This window comes from Cololabis saira, chromosome 13, assembly GCF_033807715.1.
Source record: "Cololabis saira isolate AMF1-May2022 chromosome 13, fColSai1.1, whole genome shotgun sequence".
Lineage (NCBI taxonomy): Eukaryota > Metazoa > Chordata > Actinopteri > Beloniformes > Belonidae > Cololabis > Cololabis saira.
The window spans coordinates 35890657-35906295 of NC_084599.1; the positions used below are offsets into that span (position 1 = coordinate 35890657).

General features: G+C 41.5%; 1 protein-coding gene across 1 annotated transcript in view; it reads right to left on the minus strand.

Annotated features, from left to right (window-relative positions):
* Positions 1–3171: 3171 nt before the first annotated feature.
* gtpbp3 (GTP binding protein 3, mitochondrial) overlaps positions 3172–15639 on the minus strand; it is a 29908-nt gene continuing 17440 nt past the window's right edge. The window contains exons 9-11 of the mRNA XM_061737260.1: positions 5943–6073; positions 5121–5295; positions 3172–4132 (exon numbers count right to left, since the gene is read on the minus strand). Coding sequence (XP_061593244.1) covers positions 3901–4132; positions 5121–5295; positions 5943–6073 — 538 coding nt within the window. The 3' untranslated portion in view covers positions 3172–3900. The remainder of the gene's footprint in view (positions 4133–5120; positions 5296–5942; positions 6074–15639) is intronic.

Here is a 15639-nt window from a genome sequence, read left to right on the forward strand (position 1 = left end):
GAGGCGGGTGATTCGCTGTGGTGACCCCTGAAGAAAAAAGCACAGAAGAAAAGAAAAGAAAAGAAAAGAAAAGAAGACCACGATAGAAACATTCCTCTAGTTCAGCGGGCGGCAACCCAAAATGTTGAAAGAGCCATATTGGACCAAAAACACAAAAAAACAAATATGTCTGGAGCCGCAAAAAGTCTTGTATAAGCCTTAGAATGAAGGCAAATGGTGAAAGGCGAAATGTCGAGAAAAAAGTCGAAATGTTGAGAAAAAAGTCAAAATTTTGAGAAAAAAGTCAAAATGTCAAGAAAAAAGTCGAAATGGCAAGATTAATGTTAAAGTACAATCTCGAGAAAAAAGTCAAAATTTCGAGAAAAAAGTCGAAATGTCGATAAAAAAGTCGAAATGTCGGGATTAAAAAGGAAAGAAAAAAGGAAGAAAAAAAGAGGAAAAAAAGAAGAAAAAAAAGAAAAAAGAAGAAAAAAATGAGAAAAAAAGAAAAAAAGGGAAAAAAGAGAAAAAAAGAAGAAAAAAAGCAGAAAAAAAGGAAAAAAAACGTCAAACATTTTTGAAAAATCTCCAGGAGCCACTAGGGCGGCGCTAAAGAGCCGCATGTGGCTCTAGACCCGCAGGTTGCCAACTCCTGCTCTAGTTTGAATGAGCTTTGGACCACAGAAGATGGCAGCCATTCTGGGTCGTGTTCACGTATGGAGCCGTAAGCTGCCGCTCTGGATGGATGGTGGATGACTTCAGCGTTTCTGAGCCCATCCAGTGATCATCAGTTAAGATGCATGTCTGGTTTTAATGCAATGTGGCCTTGTACCTTCTGCACAGAGATTCCTTCTGATTCTCTGAACGTTTGGATGATTTTACACACTGAAGATGGTGGGATCTTAAAGTCTTACAAGTTTTACATGGAACATTTTCCAGTGGTTGTAATTAAAGTCTGTCAAAGCAGAACAGATTTAAAAGCTACTAAATATTAAACAACGGGGACATTAACAAGCACCGTTACGTTGATTTTATTTTTGCCAAATTAGTAGTAAACGGTGCACTCATCAACAGTCATGGAGACTTGTTTACGTGTTTGAATTAAATAATTTTGGTATCAATGTACCAAACACATCCTGCGACATTAACGCAGGTTTCAGCACTTCAAAGACAAAGCTCAGAAATGTACCACCACAAATCTTGATGACAGCACGTCCCGCTCTTAGCTCATACTTCACTGGCGCTGTAATTAATCTGGGAGAACATGAAAGGGGACAAAAGGGCCGACAGGGCTGGGCGGGAAGAGGAAGGGTCAGGTGGGACGGCCGGGGAGGAGAGTCGGACGCTGCACGCTGCAGGACGAATGTCGTCAGGGACCGGGAGAAAAAAGAAGCCATCCGAGGAAGAAAGGCGACAAGTTCAACGGGGAACCATAAATATTTGATCAAGGTCAGATTGACAAATTAACAAAGGGCACCGAGAGATTTGTCTCTTAAAATTACCCTTTCCCACAGAGCTGAGCAGGCTTAGTCTTTATTGTAGAAACAGGACTAAAAATGTAATTTACATAAACGCAACAAATAATCATCTTTGTAAAACTATAAACTATTTCATGTTACAAGGATGAAATAAATACTTGGACTTAATGTGACGGTTCAGATCAGTATTTTGCTCAAAGATGTATTAAATCTTTGTTAAAGTTCACAACCTGATGTTTTTTTCACCTCTTGAGCCTGAGGCGATGCATGGCTGCAGCATGTAGGAGTTTTCTCTATTCTTCTTGCAAAAGCCTCAAATTCTTGGATTATTCTTCTCCTGATACCTAATCTCAACATGTCCAAGCAAACGGCTACGAGACCGTCAGAAAAATGTTCAGCTTGTGCATCTTAAAGGGGACCTATTATGAAAAACAGGTTTTTTCTTGCTTTAACATATATAAAGTGGTCTCCCCTCAGCCTGCCAACTCAGAGAAGGAGGAAAGCAACCAAATTCTGCAGTGTCTGTACAGCCGCCTGGATGAGCCATCCAGTGTGATGTGGATCTACGAGCCAATAAGATTCTGCTCCCTTTCGTTACGTAACCAAAATGCAATTTACATAGGTCGGCCTCCGATGCGTGAAACCACGCCCACAACTAACTCCGCCGGCCGGAGCTTCCGCCATTTTTCCGTAGCGGTGTATCGCGTCATTCAGGCGGCCAATCAGCACAGAGCCTCATTATCATAGCCCCGCCCACTCAGAATCCTGCATAGATAATGAGGTTAGAGAATGGGTTAGATAAAGACATGGCTCAGAGGCTGAATTTCTAATTTATTTAGCAAAAACAATCAAAAGCTTGTTTTTAACACATTCAAGGCCTGTTTAAAATAGGTATTACTGTAGATGTCATAATAGGTCCCCTTTAAGGTATAGGGGCACTCTTGAGTTGTGGATCCTTAGTGTGTTTTTCTTATCCGTGTGTAGAGGCATCATCTTTTCAGTTTCAGCATCTCTGCTCATTTTTTTCCTCTGCAAAGGTTTTTACTTAAACAAAGGTTTTCAGAACATTTTCCATGCAGGTTTGGATCCTGTGCTGTTGCAATGGTTTCCTCCACATCTGTTATGAGCAACCATGTGGAAGCTGCTCACATATGGAGGCAACTGACCAAAGCCCAAGTAAGGCCTACAGAGGTGGAAGAGGTGACGCTCGGAGGGTGGATGAAGACACAAACTTTTAATACCTGGTGTTTCACCATGAAGAGTCCAACACCTTCAAGGCCAACGGGGAGACCGAGAATCAAACGGAGCGCCAACACTAATATAAGAGGAGGTGGAGAGACTGCCTCCAAGTTTCCAACAGTTGCGGATTCATTTGAATTTTTTTTCTATTTATTTTACTAATAATGGCAAAATATATTTATCGCACCCTGAGACAATGAAGAAAATGTAATTTCTTTAAATTCGGTTCTATATGAAATCCATTAGCCGTGTTCCTTGTGAACATTTATCCAATCCAACATCCATTTTCTTCAAAAGCACCTTTGTTCTTCATCCATTCATCTGTCGACTGGACCGACATGGAGATGCCTCAGTGTTGGTTAGATGTTAATCCGTACACTTAAGATACCTAAATCTTCATAAAAACGTTATTTATCTGGAAACAAGTAACTTTTCGTGATCTTTCCAACATTTAATTTACCTCCACTGCTTTTGTTCATTGCATTTTTTTTTTTACAAGTTGAGAAGAAACTGCCTGAAAATGTTGCTATTATCTTATAATTTAAAAAAAACTAATCCTAGTGCTTTGGAGCTTCTTAAATACCAAAAAAAATAGCTTAAAACAGAATATTTAAACAAGAGATGTGCAAAATGTTCCATTTATTTGTTTAAAAAACGAAAACAGGTGATCGCATATCCCACAATAAATACCTGTAATAGTTCCTCCCAGTATGTAATATTCCCCACGCCACAAAAAAAGCCCCAAATAACACAAACATGCATGTCATTTTCCTGAGTTATAAATAAACACCCAAACATTCAGTTTCTGACCTTGGAGAGGCCTGCAGCTGGTTTTATTTTAAACATTCTTGGCTATTATGATGCCACCCTGGAGGCCGATATTCACCCAACAAAGGCTTTGGAAATCTATTTTAAATTATGATTCAACAGTTGCCAAACACGTTCTCAGTAAACTGGGCCTCTGAGGTGCTCACGCAGAACTATTTCTGCCTGATAAAACGGGCCGACGGTAAACAGACGGGTCCACATCATGGGAGTCGAGGTCCTTCACAGCCCAGAACAAAAATTTCACTCTTTGTGCCCGGATTGTGCCTAGAAACTTGGTGCAGTGCCGAGGACGTGCCCCGTTTGTCCTACTTTTCTTAAGTGATGCCGTGGGACGCCGAGAATGCACCGTGTTTTCATGTTTTCTGTCCTACTTTTTCTATTTTCCAATGCAGAAGTCTTTAAAGATGATATCCAGGATCTCCTCCGCCCCGACCCGGCCAGTGATCCTGCCCAGGCTGGTGAGGGCCAACCGGACACCCTCGGCTGCCAGGGCCAGGTCAGTGTCACGGTACCGCTGGTACTGAGCCAGAGCCGCCACACAGTGCTGCAGGTGGGCCCGGTGGCGAGCCTGGGTCAGGGTGGGGGCACCAGACAAAGGGTCACCACACCTACACAGGAAGTTGAGGGTACAAAATGAACCAGATCAGCAAAACACGCTTGAACCTGTGGAAATAAAACAAGGCCAAGAAAAGCAAACGGACCAAAAAACAAGATTTAAACAAATCACGTGAAAATGACAAGAGTACAAAAGAGCACAGAGCACAGATACAAGGGCTTCATGTGCATAGAAATATGATTTTATAAGGCATTTATTAGGGCTGGGCGAAATGGACCAAAAGTCATATCTCGATATTTTCTAGCTGAATGGCGATACTCGATATATATCCATATTTTTTCTGTGACATAATTGGGGTTTCCCCCAAAGCATTATAGCATAGCATCTCTGTTAGCTTCATTTTTTTCTGAGGCAAACCCTTAAAAAGACAGTCAGTTTTAATACAATGCCTCGTGCCAAATGTCACACAGGTTCCTTTATTAACAGAGGTCTGCACAATATCAAAATGTATAAAACAAATGAAATAAAAATAAACTGCCTGCATATATAGAATAAAAATGCTTCTTGAATAAAATAAAACAAATATCCATTTCCTGCATAACAATTAAATTCAAATACACTGTGCAATTAATACAATGTAGACAGTAACAGGCAGACTTTTCCACTGAGGTTGAGTTGTGCAAATAACAAAACATTTGTGCAAATCTCAAATAAAACATTCAAGTCAATTTGTCACAAAATAAACTATATCAAAATCATAAAAAAATATATATATATATATTTTTTTTTTTAATCGATATAAACGATATTGTCTCGTACCATATCGAGTTTGAAAATATATCGATATATATTAAAATCTCGATATATCGCCCAGCCATAGCATTTATGCAAAAAAATAATCAATGCAACTGCTGTAATGGAGTCGTTTTGGCTTTTGTGGACGTACGTACTGTATCACAGGTCCCACAGAAGAAATCAGGCTCCATCACAAACCTTTTATAGGAAAAACTGTTTGAATAGAATAGAGGAGAGAAACTCACAGGGTCTTGACGCTGCTGTGCAGGATTGCCAGGAAGTCTGTCAGCCCTTCGTTCGTCTGACAGGAGATCAGACACACCGGTGGGAGCTCAGAGCTCTGTCTCAGGCCTCTGTCCAGGTTCTGTCTTTGAGCTTCGGGCAGCAGATCCGTCTTGTTCAGGACCAGGAGACACCCGCCTGCAGGGAATCATGTGACATGTAAACGCTCGAGTACTGAGAACCACGGCTCCTTCATTTCAGTGATCCTTTTTCTAGATGATGCCCTTTTTTCTCTGATCCTGAGTATCCAAATGCCACATTTAATAAATGAAACATAAATCCATCTTGTAGATAAAAATCACAAAAAGTATGAATTTGGGAAAGGTCTCCTCCTCTCATTTGAGATTGGTTCAAATCCCTGTTGCCCAGTTCTGTTCGTCGAGGACCGCTGTCCTGCACTTGTGCAGACCTGGATGACCATTTTGATGGTGATCCATGTGTCAATCAGGTGTGCTGATGCAGGGGAACGTAAAACATGCAGGGAATCGAACATTCAGGGACCGGAACTGGGAAAAACTGGCTGAAATTAACCCTGCCTCAGTGAAGAAACATCTTTAGAAGCGTTTCTAGAGGTCTAGATGTTTTTTTTTGCTATAAGATATTGATATTGATCCATCACTGTAAAAAAACACCATGTTTAGTGCTGAAACAAGTGAAAGGAACCAACATTTTACAGTAAAACACTTGTAAAATGAAAAACAAGAAAATATTCAGAGGAGTGATAACACAAAAGACACAAATCATGTGTGCTGGAAAATAGATTCACTAAAGTCATGACGTCATACTTGCACCAGGCTGCTCCTGGGGGGGCAGCACGCTCCTCACATGCTCCCGAAGGAACGCTGCTGCCTGCGGCACCTCAGGGGGGAGGCAGACCGAGTCCACGACCAGCAGAGTCAGATCCGCCTGCTGCACCCTGGAGGAAATAAAGGCAAGGCAAGACAAGTTTATTTATATAGCACAATTCAACACAAGGTAATTCAAAGTGCTTTACATTGACATTAAAAGCGGCAAAACATAATTAGACAGTAAATAACAAATAAGATTGAATACAATTATGAATAAGATGATAAGAAAAGAAGTAAAATAATAAAAAGCACAAGCTGTTAAAAGTAAGGGCAGTATAGTACAGCAGGTAAATATTTAATTTAGGAGTAGCTTCAGTAAACAGTAATGTTTTTATGCCTGATTTAAAGGATCTACAGTTGCAGCAGACCTCAGGTCTACAGGAAGTTTGTTCCACCGGTGAGGAGCAGAATAACTGAACTGCCTCACCTTGCTTGGTTCTGGTTCTGGAACCACAACAAACCAGATCCAGATGAACCTCAGGGGTCTGGGAGCTTCATAGGAACTAACAGATCAAGCATGTATTTTGGTCCAAGACCATTCAGGTCTTTGTAGACCAGCAGTAAGATTTTAAACTCTATCCTAGTGTAGCGATTTCATGACCGGTGTAATGTGGTCCAGTTTCCTGGTGTTTGTAAGGACTCTGGCGGCAGCGTTCTGGATCAGCTGCAGCTGCCTGATAGATTTCTTGTTAAGGCCTGTAAAGATGCCATTGCAATAATCCAATCTACTGAAAATGAATGCATGATTAAGTTTTTCCATGTCTTGTTTAGACAGAATCCCCTTAATCAGGGCCGCCGCAAAGGGTGTGCGAACCGTGCGACCGCACGGGGCCTCGCGCTATGGGCCGTTTTTTTTTTTTTTTTTTTTCGTTTTTTCCCTTATAAATATCAACAGTCACGTTCCATTACAGACCTAAATGTGTACTAGTCTGTGCATATCAATAGATATATGTGCAATGATGCGCGTGTCTGTTGTTCAATACAACTGATCAGACCAAGCGCAGACACAAGCTGCTCTGATCCAGACGGGTGGAATTGGAACAACCTGTCACACAATGTCGAGAGAACGAGACAGATTCAGGAAATTTCCATCAGGGGATGAAAAAAGAAAAAAACTAAAGAAAATGGAAGAGTTTAATGCCTCTCTGAAAGGCTCGTTTGATAAATTTGTTACAAAAATCACTGATCAACCGGGTCTCAAGCAGCCGTGGGACCCGCGTCGAGGCAAGCCAAATGATGATGAGGCAGGGGAAGGTATCCAGTATTTTGCTAATTGGAGAGTTAAAATTGCGCATATAGACACCCGATCCGACCCAAAAAACCCAAAATATTTTGAGGGCCCTCCCAAGCCATTTCGCACAGGGCCTCGCAAATCTCCCAGGCGGCTCTGCCCTTAATTCTAGCAATGTTTTTTAGGTGGTAATAGGCAGATTTAGTGATAAACTTTAGATGGCTGTTGAAGTTCAGGTCTGAGTCAATAATTACACCCAGATTTCTGGCTTGAGTCGTAGCTGTCAATGACATGGAGTCAAGGTGAGCGCTGATCTTTTCCCTTTCATTTTTAGGGCCAAAAATGATCACCTCTGTCTTTTCTGCATTTAGCTGGAGAAAATTCTGGCACATCCACTCATTGATTTGGTGAATACAGTTACTCAATGAGAGTAGGGGACTGTAGCCATAAAGCAGCCTCAACTTCAGCCGACGTTTTCATGTAACCTATTTATAGTTTATCTTCTGCTGGGAAAACTTTATACTTCAGAACCTATTTCACAGTCATTGCTGGGAAAATCTGATTTGAATACATGTCCAGCATTTTGAATTCACCAGGAGGAAGTCTCGGGGTTCTCCGTTGTTTTGCTTCACATATGAACTTTACGGCCAGCAGCATCTTTAATATATTCTTCTATACGGTGCTGATTTCAAATACGGCTGTCTTGCATCTCCCCTGCTGTAAGGTAGCAGCAGGAGTGGCAGCGGATGCTTGTACTTACCATATCCTTCCTGTAGTGACCTCGGTCACGAGCCTCGGCCCTGCTCCCCGCAAACAAAGTTTCTTATAGAACGCGACGTGCCGGCCCTTCCTATAGAGCCATCATACCCCGAACGTTCATACGCCCTTTGCTACTTGCCTTTCCTCTGGATTTATTTCCACTTGAGTGCTTAATAAAAGCAAAACAGGTTCAAACATGTACTTTCACACCAAATTAAAAAGTCAATTCCACGAAATCTTTGCCATCTTGTTATTCACGGTTGCTTCCAATGTAGCGTTGCATCGCTACAAGTGTTGTAGTAATTGTTTTCCTCCTGCCAAGAGCACAAGTACTTTGGGAAACACTTAACTTTTATGTTTTCTGGCAAGAAAATTGCCATATTTTACAATCAATATCTGCTGAAGTCCTTTAATTAACTGTCAATTAAATATTTTAGCTGTTAAACTATACTTTAGCTGTTTTTATATTCAAAAGCCCTTCATGTCCAGTCAAATTACAAAAGAAACTAAATATAGAGCGGAATTTACACCTTCCCTCGTTGCTCAAACAGCGATCTTATACAACAGGACTCATTAATGTGCTCGTTATTTTAAAAACTGTTTCATCATGACTCGGTTGTTCAACCTCCGTTTGCCTGTTTGTGTGCCATAAATCAGCGATGAAGAGCGCGGCTATTCTTCTGTAACGTAAACAGTGGATGTGGACGTCAGAGAACACCCGCATGCATATGTCCTATCTGTCCCCCGCGCATGAAATATCTCTTAATGGTCAGATCTCTGCAGCGTGGAAAAGTCGCAACCTCCTGAGTGTGTCGGCCCCGAGTATTTATAACCGCGTCTCACTAATAACATAAACTCTCGCGGTTCCACAGACATTACAGAAATGACTTATTTCTTCCTCTCTTTGTCTTCAGGAGCGCTGGTCTCCAGACCAACTAGCCCTCACACATGTGGACAGCTGCTGAAGCAGCAAAGCAGTAAGTCACATAACTGTCACCGGAAAAATAATCCACTTTTTACTCTAAGATTTTATTCATCCGAACCTGAGCATTTGGGGGTGTATTAACACAATGCCAATGCAGAAAGACATCAGCCATGATTTTAGTGAAGCAATGGTTCCTGCCCAAACAATTAAGAGTCCATCGTTCCTGACCACTAGCACAAAAGAGACTTGGGAGCGTGAACTAGGATTAGCTTTTGATCAATATTGGTGGGAGACCGCACTGAAGGTCATTCACAAGACTTCCATTTGTGCCCGTGTGACCTTGATACAATTCAAAGACAAGGTTGGCAAGGATTTTCCCAAATATGTTAGATGTTTGCGACAGATGTGCGGGTTCACCTTGCAATCTTATGCTAATGTTTTTCTCTTGTCCAGCCCTGACAAACTTTTGGCAAGTTTACTTCTACACCATGTCCAAGGTATTCTCAAAAACTACTGTCGCCTCACCACACATTGGCATTTTTGGTCTTCCTGAGGAGTTTATACCCGATACTCTACTAAAGAATTGGAAGTACCGGTAATAGCTTTCACCTCCGTAATTGCTAAACGCCACCTCCTTCTTAACTGGAAATCCACGACAGCTCCTTCCAGTACACAGTGGATTAACGAGGTTATGTCATTTTTAAAAGTAGAGAAAATTAGAAACTCAAGAAGGGGAAACTTGAACAAATTCTACAATAAATGGCAACCATTTTTGGACTTTTTTGCCACACCCTTTTTATTTATTTATTTTTTACTTGGGTTTTTTTTTATTTTTTATTTTTTTAGATTTTTACTTTTTTATTTTTGTCTATTCTTATGTTTATGTGGCCAGTTAATTATTTCATACAGACAATGTCTATTTTATTGTATTGTTTATCTAGTCTAGTTTTGTGTTATCGTTATTTGTTCTTAAAAAGTATGTAAATTTAGATTCACTGGTGCGTACAACCATGTTCATTGCTGTCACCAATGTGCCATGGTATATGTAAGTGCCTTTGTTACTTTTGCATCAATAAAAAAATATGAAACCAAAAAAAAAAGAGTCCATCGTTCCACTAATGTTGTCGAGAGTGGAAGTCTGAGACCGCTGAAGTTAAGGTCAGGGTGCATTTTAGTGAGAAAATTAATGAAGAAAAGAAATATGAGCTGCATGTCAGAGTCTGCAGGCCTCAGTTAGGATGTTAGATCTTATTGGTCCTGACACCCAGAGCTAGACTAAGCTTCCTCTCTCTAAGAAGATCATGGCAGCAAAGCTTAGATTTGTAAAGCTGCATCCCAAGAAACCCCAGACAAGCACAGAGGTGGGAGTATGATGATTTGGGCTCATGGTGCAGCCGCTGAGTCAACCATCACCTCCGTATGTCGAAGCACTCTGGAGTAAAATGTGAGGCTATCAGACAGCTAAAGCTCGGGTCAGACCTGCTGTGCAGGACGGTGACCTGAAGCCCTGCAGCTAATCTACAACAGAGAGAAAGATCAAGGTGTTGAAGTGGCCCAGTTAAAGTTTAGACCCTAACTGCTTTAAAACACTGAAACAGAGCCGTGCACCAACAAACACCTGCAAACCTTGATGGACTGAAGCAAACAATGCAAGACAATGACTGGGTCGAGTAAAGGATTAATTCAAGTTATTGCTACTAAATGTGGTTCTAAAAACTATGAAATCATGAGTTTTTTTTGTCCCACGCCACATCTGGATTTTGGTTTGAGTCAACCCTGAGACAAGTCTTAGTTAGTAAGTTAATATTTATTTCGGTCAATCACAAAAAATCAACAAACAAGATAACACAGGTTTTTCCCTGGTCAACATTGTGATTATTTTGACCGAAAAGGTCTGGGCTTGAAGCATAAAGCTTATCTTGCCCACCTTTTAACAGAATAGAATATACAAAAAAACAAATGAAGTATCATAAGTCTACACAAAATAATAATAATAGTAATAATAATCATAATAATAATAATAATAATAATAACAATAATGACAATGATGATAATAATAATAGTAATAATAATAGTAATAGCAATAATAATGATAATAATAATAATGATAGCTCTGAAAACAGAAAGTGAAAAGATGCTAAGGAAACCAATTTAGGTTGTCATTTCATCTCATGCATGTGTACATTCTTCTTTGTTTGCTTATTGTGCTTCTATATATGTGTCCATTACCTTTGTTATGGCAATCTATCCACAAAAAATGCCATATGAGGGATTTTGAAGCCATTTCCAACTCATGCTGATCTTGAAAGAAGTGGTCCGACAGGGAGCTGCGTTCAACACTTTATTTGCATGTGAAGCCTCAAAAAACACCTACAAAAACCTGGGTGCTGACGAGCCGGTGTATTATCAAAAACAACTAAGCTGCTGGTGATAGCACAACAATACGGACCCACACAAACTATGTGCACGGTTGAAAAACTGTGTGGCTTCCAGCTCCTAATTCCCCATCTGATCACCTGTGTCTCCCTTACTTAACCTTTAATTGACAATCACCTCCCATTCCCCACAGGTGCGCAGGTGATGTAATGACAACCTCCACCCACACATACATACACACAGAGCAGAACTCTAAATTGGCTGCAACACACCGGCCCCTAATTGTTACTGTATAATAACATAACAATTCAATATCATAGATATACTGGAGCCAATGACAAATCAATAATGCAAGCGTATTTCAAACAATAATGGTATTGCCAGGTACAGTATGTTCCCATAGCTAGAGGTAACCCCAAGGTTGGGATAAGTCTTTTACATCAGTCTCTAGTCAGCTTCCAGCAGAAGACAGATCTTCGTGACCGGTCGCTCCAGAATGTTGAACTTGGTCTGAACCTTAACAGACCGCACCAGTCCTTGTGTGTCAGGAAAGGTCTGCAACACCTTCCCCAACAACCAGGATCCACGAGGGGCAGTAGAGTCCACAACAAGAACAATGTCCCCTGCGACAAAGCTCCTCTTGTCCTTTGGCCACCGTTGTCGCTCCTCCATCTTTCCAGTATGGCTTAAGCTCCAGTTTGTGCAACCCAGCCTGCTGAATGGCCTGAGCCTTGGCTCTCTCTTCCTGTGTCGTTCTTTCTCAGCCCGCTTTTCTGCAGTTGAAGTGGTTTTCAAAACAAGGAAGTCAAAAGTCATCCATTCGTCCCTCTGCTGATTCTGGGCTGTGGTGAGGGGGTTTGCTGAAGGTTTGGACGCCTCTGGAATTTGCCATGCTTTAGTTGACTGTATCTGAGGCTGAGCCTCAACCCATTCCTCTGCCGAGTCTTCTGAAATGTCACTCGAGCCATCTATGGCTGTCGTTTTCTCCTTCTTGGCCTTCCTCTTCTCCTTTTTCTTTTTTGATTTCTTCTCTTTCTTCTTTTTCTTCTTAATAGATCCCTCATCCTCTATCTGCTTCAACCTCTGGTTGACTTCAGGGAGAAACCAAGTATCTTCCCCTCTCTGCCTCTTCAGCTCCTCTCTGTTCTTTTTTCTCTCATACTGCTGCTTGGCCTTTTTCAGCACCTCTTGTCGTTCCTGTCGTTTCTTTTCTTTTCTTTCTTCGATGCTGTTAGCACTCTCAAAACTGACTCCTCTGAGTGGTCCATTGATAATCCAGCCCAGTAGAGTTTTGACAGCATATGGTCCTTCACCATTGCTGTTTACCACTTGCCATGGTTCCATTAGTTTTGGAGCATTAGTCCCAATTAATAATTCCACATCAGCATCGATAACAGGAATCTGTACAGAGTTTAAATGTGGCCAAGCACTTAATTCTTCTTGCCGTGGAATGTTGTCACGGGTCACAGGCATCTTATACTGTGTGTACACGTCAGGCAAATCAAAGTAGTTGTTGCTATTGAGAGCAGCTATCTCCAGTCCTGATATGACATGACTGCCAACAAATTTTTCTTGGTTCATTGTTCTCAACAGAAATTTGGCATTCCTTCCTCTGACCTTTAGCTCCCTCATGAGTCGCTCGGAGCAGAAAGTGGTGGTGCTGCCCGGATCTAAGAATGCATAGGTGGTTAGCATTTTGCTGCCTTTCTTAGCCTTGATGTGTACGGGTACAATTGCCAAGACACAATCCTGTGCTCCGGCCCCTATATGGCCACATGTCTTTGGAGAAACTGCATGGCTCTTCACTGATGTTTCTTGCTGTGTGTCCTCTAATTTGTGTTTTCTTTCCTTTGAATGGATGTGGAGGATGGTAGGATGCTTCAGGTTACACACTTTGCAAGACAGACGCCTTTGACAGTCTTTGCTCATATGTCCAACTGAAAAACACCCAAAGCACACACCTTTCTCTCTTAAGAAGTCAATTTTCTCTCGATGCAACTTCTTTTCCATTCTGGGACACGACTCCAGTTTGTGATCCTCTTCACACAGCAAACAAAACACCTTGGTTAACTTATCAGTTGAGGTTTTCTCCCTTTGCATTTGAGTCACAGTTTCAGAATTGACAGGTGCCACGGTGGTAGCAAAACTGCTTCCCTTTCCCTTAGTGTGAATCTGAAAGACCTTGTTTCCACCTCTATGCCTTGGTGGCGAGATAGCTGTGTCCTGAATGTTTCCAAACAGTGGATGAGAAACAATAGCCACTTGTCTCTCAATGAAGTTGACAATATCACTGAAACCTGCTGGACGATGCCTCTCCTGTAGCTCATAAGCAGTGCTTCTCCATTTTTCCCTCAGTTTGTATGGTAATTTGAGGATTATAGCACGCATGTTTGATGGCATATTCATCTCTGACATGTAGCTTATATCCTCCATAGCATTACAGCAAACGCGTAGAAATAAGGCATAAGCTTGCAAAGCCTTGACGTCCTCTGATTTTATCAGTGGCCATCCAAGAGCTTTCTCCATATATGCAGTGGCTATTTTTTGCTCATTTCCAAAGCGTTCTTGTAAAAGGGTCTTTGCTCTTTGATATCCCCTGTCAGGTGGCATGTGTTGACAGCTCTTGACCAGCTCTTTAGGTTGTCCTTTGGTGTACTGCTCCAGAAAGTATAAGCAGTCTATGCTGCTAGCAGCCTTTCCTTCCACTCCATGCTCAAATGCTCTGATAAATGTGTTGTACTCAAGAGGGTCTCCATCAAAAGTTGGTATACCTCTTGGAGGTAAGGATAATGAAGACTGTTGCTGCACTAACAGAGCTGTTATATGATTTTGCTGTTGCATGATTGTAAAAAGATCTCCTTGGTCCATGCTAGCTTGCATCAAGCCAGTGCACTGCATAGGTTCTTGTTTAGGATGCGTGGCATGATAAGTTTCCTGAAATCCTTGAAGCATGCTTGGTTTGTGCTTGGTGTTAGCCTTTGGTCCAACATGTTGAGAAAAGGTTTCCTTGGGTCGTGCACCCAGTGTTGTGGCAGCTTTGTTGCCATATATAGGTGATTGATTGAGCTGATAGTTTGAGACTTTAGGCTGTGCCTCCATTAGCACTGCGGTGTTGCTGCCTCCTGTTGGTGGATGATGTGATTGATACTTGGAGACTTTAGGCTGTGCCTCCATTAGCACTGCGGTGTTGCTGCCTCCTGTTGGTGGATGATGTGATTGATACTTGGAGACTTTAGGCTGTGCCTCCATTAGCACTGCGGTGTTGGTGCCTCCTGTTGGTGGATGATCGAATTGATACTTTGTAATATGTGGAACAAATTCCACAGCAGAAGGTCTGAGAGAAGATTTAGATTTTGAACCTTCCAGATATGAGTTCATTCCATCTGAATGTGCTCTGGAGCTCTGGACATCAGAACCTCTGTACTTAAGAACAGTAACCTTTGCAGTCTGAGCAGCAATTTGGCTTTGCAATTCAAGCAGTTCCTTTTTCTGTCTGATTTGCTCCTCCTGCGCCTCCAGCTCATGTTTGTCTTTGAGGGCAGCTGCCTTAGCACAGAGAGCAGCTCTCTCAGCCTCAGCTTTTAAACATGCAGAAGAGGTTGAAGACCTTGACGACCTGTGGCTGGAGCGGCCAGCTGATGTGCATGTTTTACCACCGACGTTAGAAATGCTGTCATTTGGACCAATATCATCAGTGACCACATAGCTTTTTGGTACAGCATCATCATTGACCACATTTATGTTTTGTACACCATCATCATCACCTCCACCATCATCACCATCATCATCATCACCATCATCATCATCACCCCCGTCGTCATCACCATATTGTTCCTTTTTATCTAGCAACCAGTCTTCCATTTTTTGTACCATTTCTTTATTGCTGTTCATTCTTGCTTGAAACCATTTATCTTGTTTTAACAGTTCATCCTCAGGTAGCAATGGTTTCAATGATTCATGCAGTTCTTTGGTTTCCACACACAAAGTTAAAAACATTTCACACTTAGTGTGCACCTCCGACACATTTTGCTTTGAAAGCATCAGTTGCTCAACTTCGTTTGCTATTTTGCAGAGTTTCTTTAATCTGGAATTCCTTTCCTTTTGGTATGATATAATTTTTGTTTCCAACGCTTTAACTGAGAGTTTGACAGGTCTTTTACCATGTTCATTTTCCGGTACACTTTGATTGACAGCTGCGCCCACGTTACTCATTTTGCTTTGATTTAGCAGAACTGTCGAAGATTTTATTCAGAATTGTAGCAGGATTTACCTGTATCCTTTTTGTGAGAAGGCCAATCTCTTCCACACAGCCTTTAACAATTCAGATTTGTCCTACCATGAGT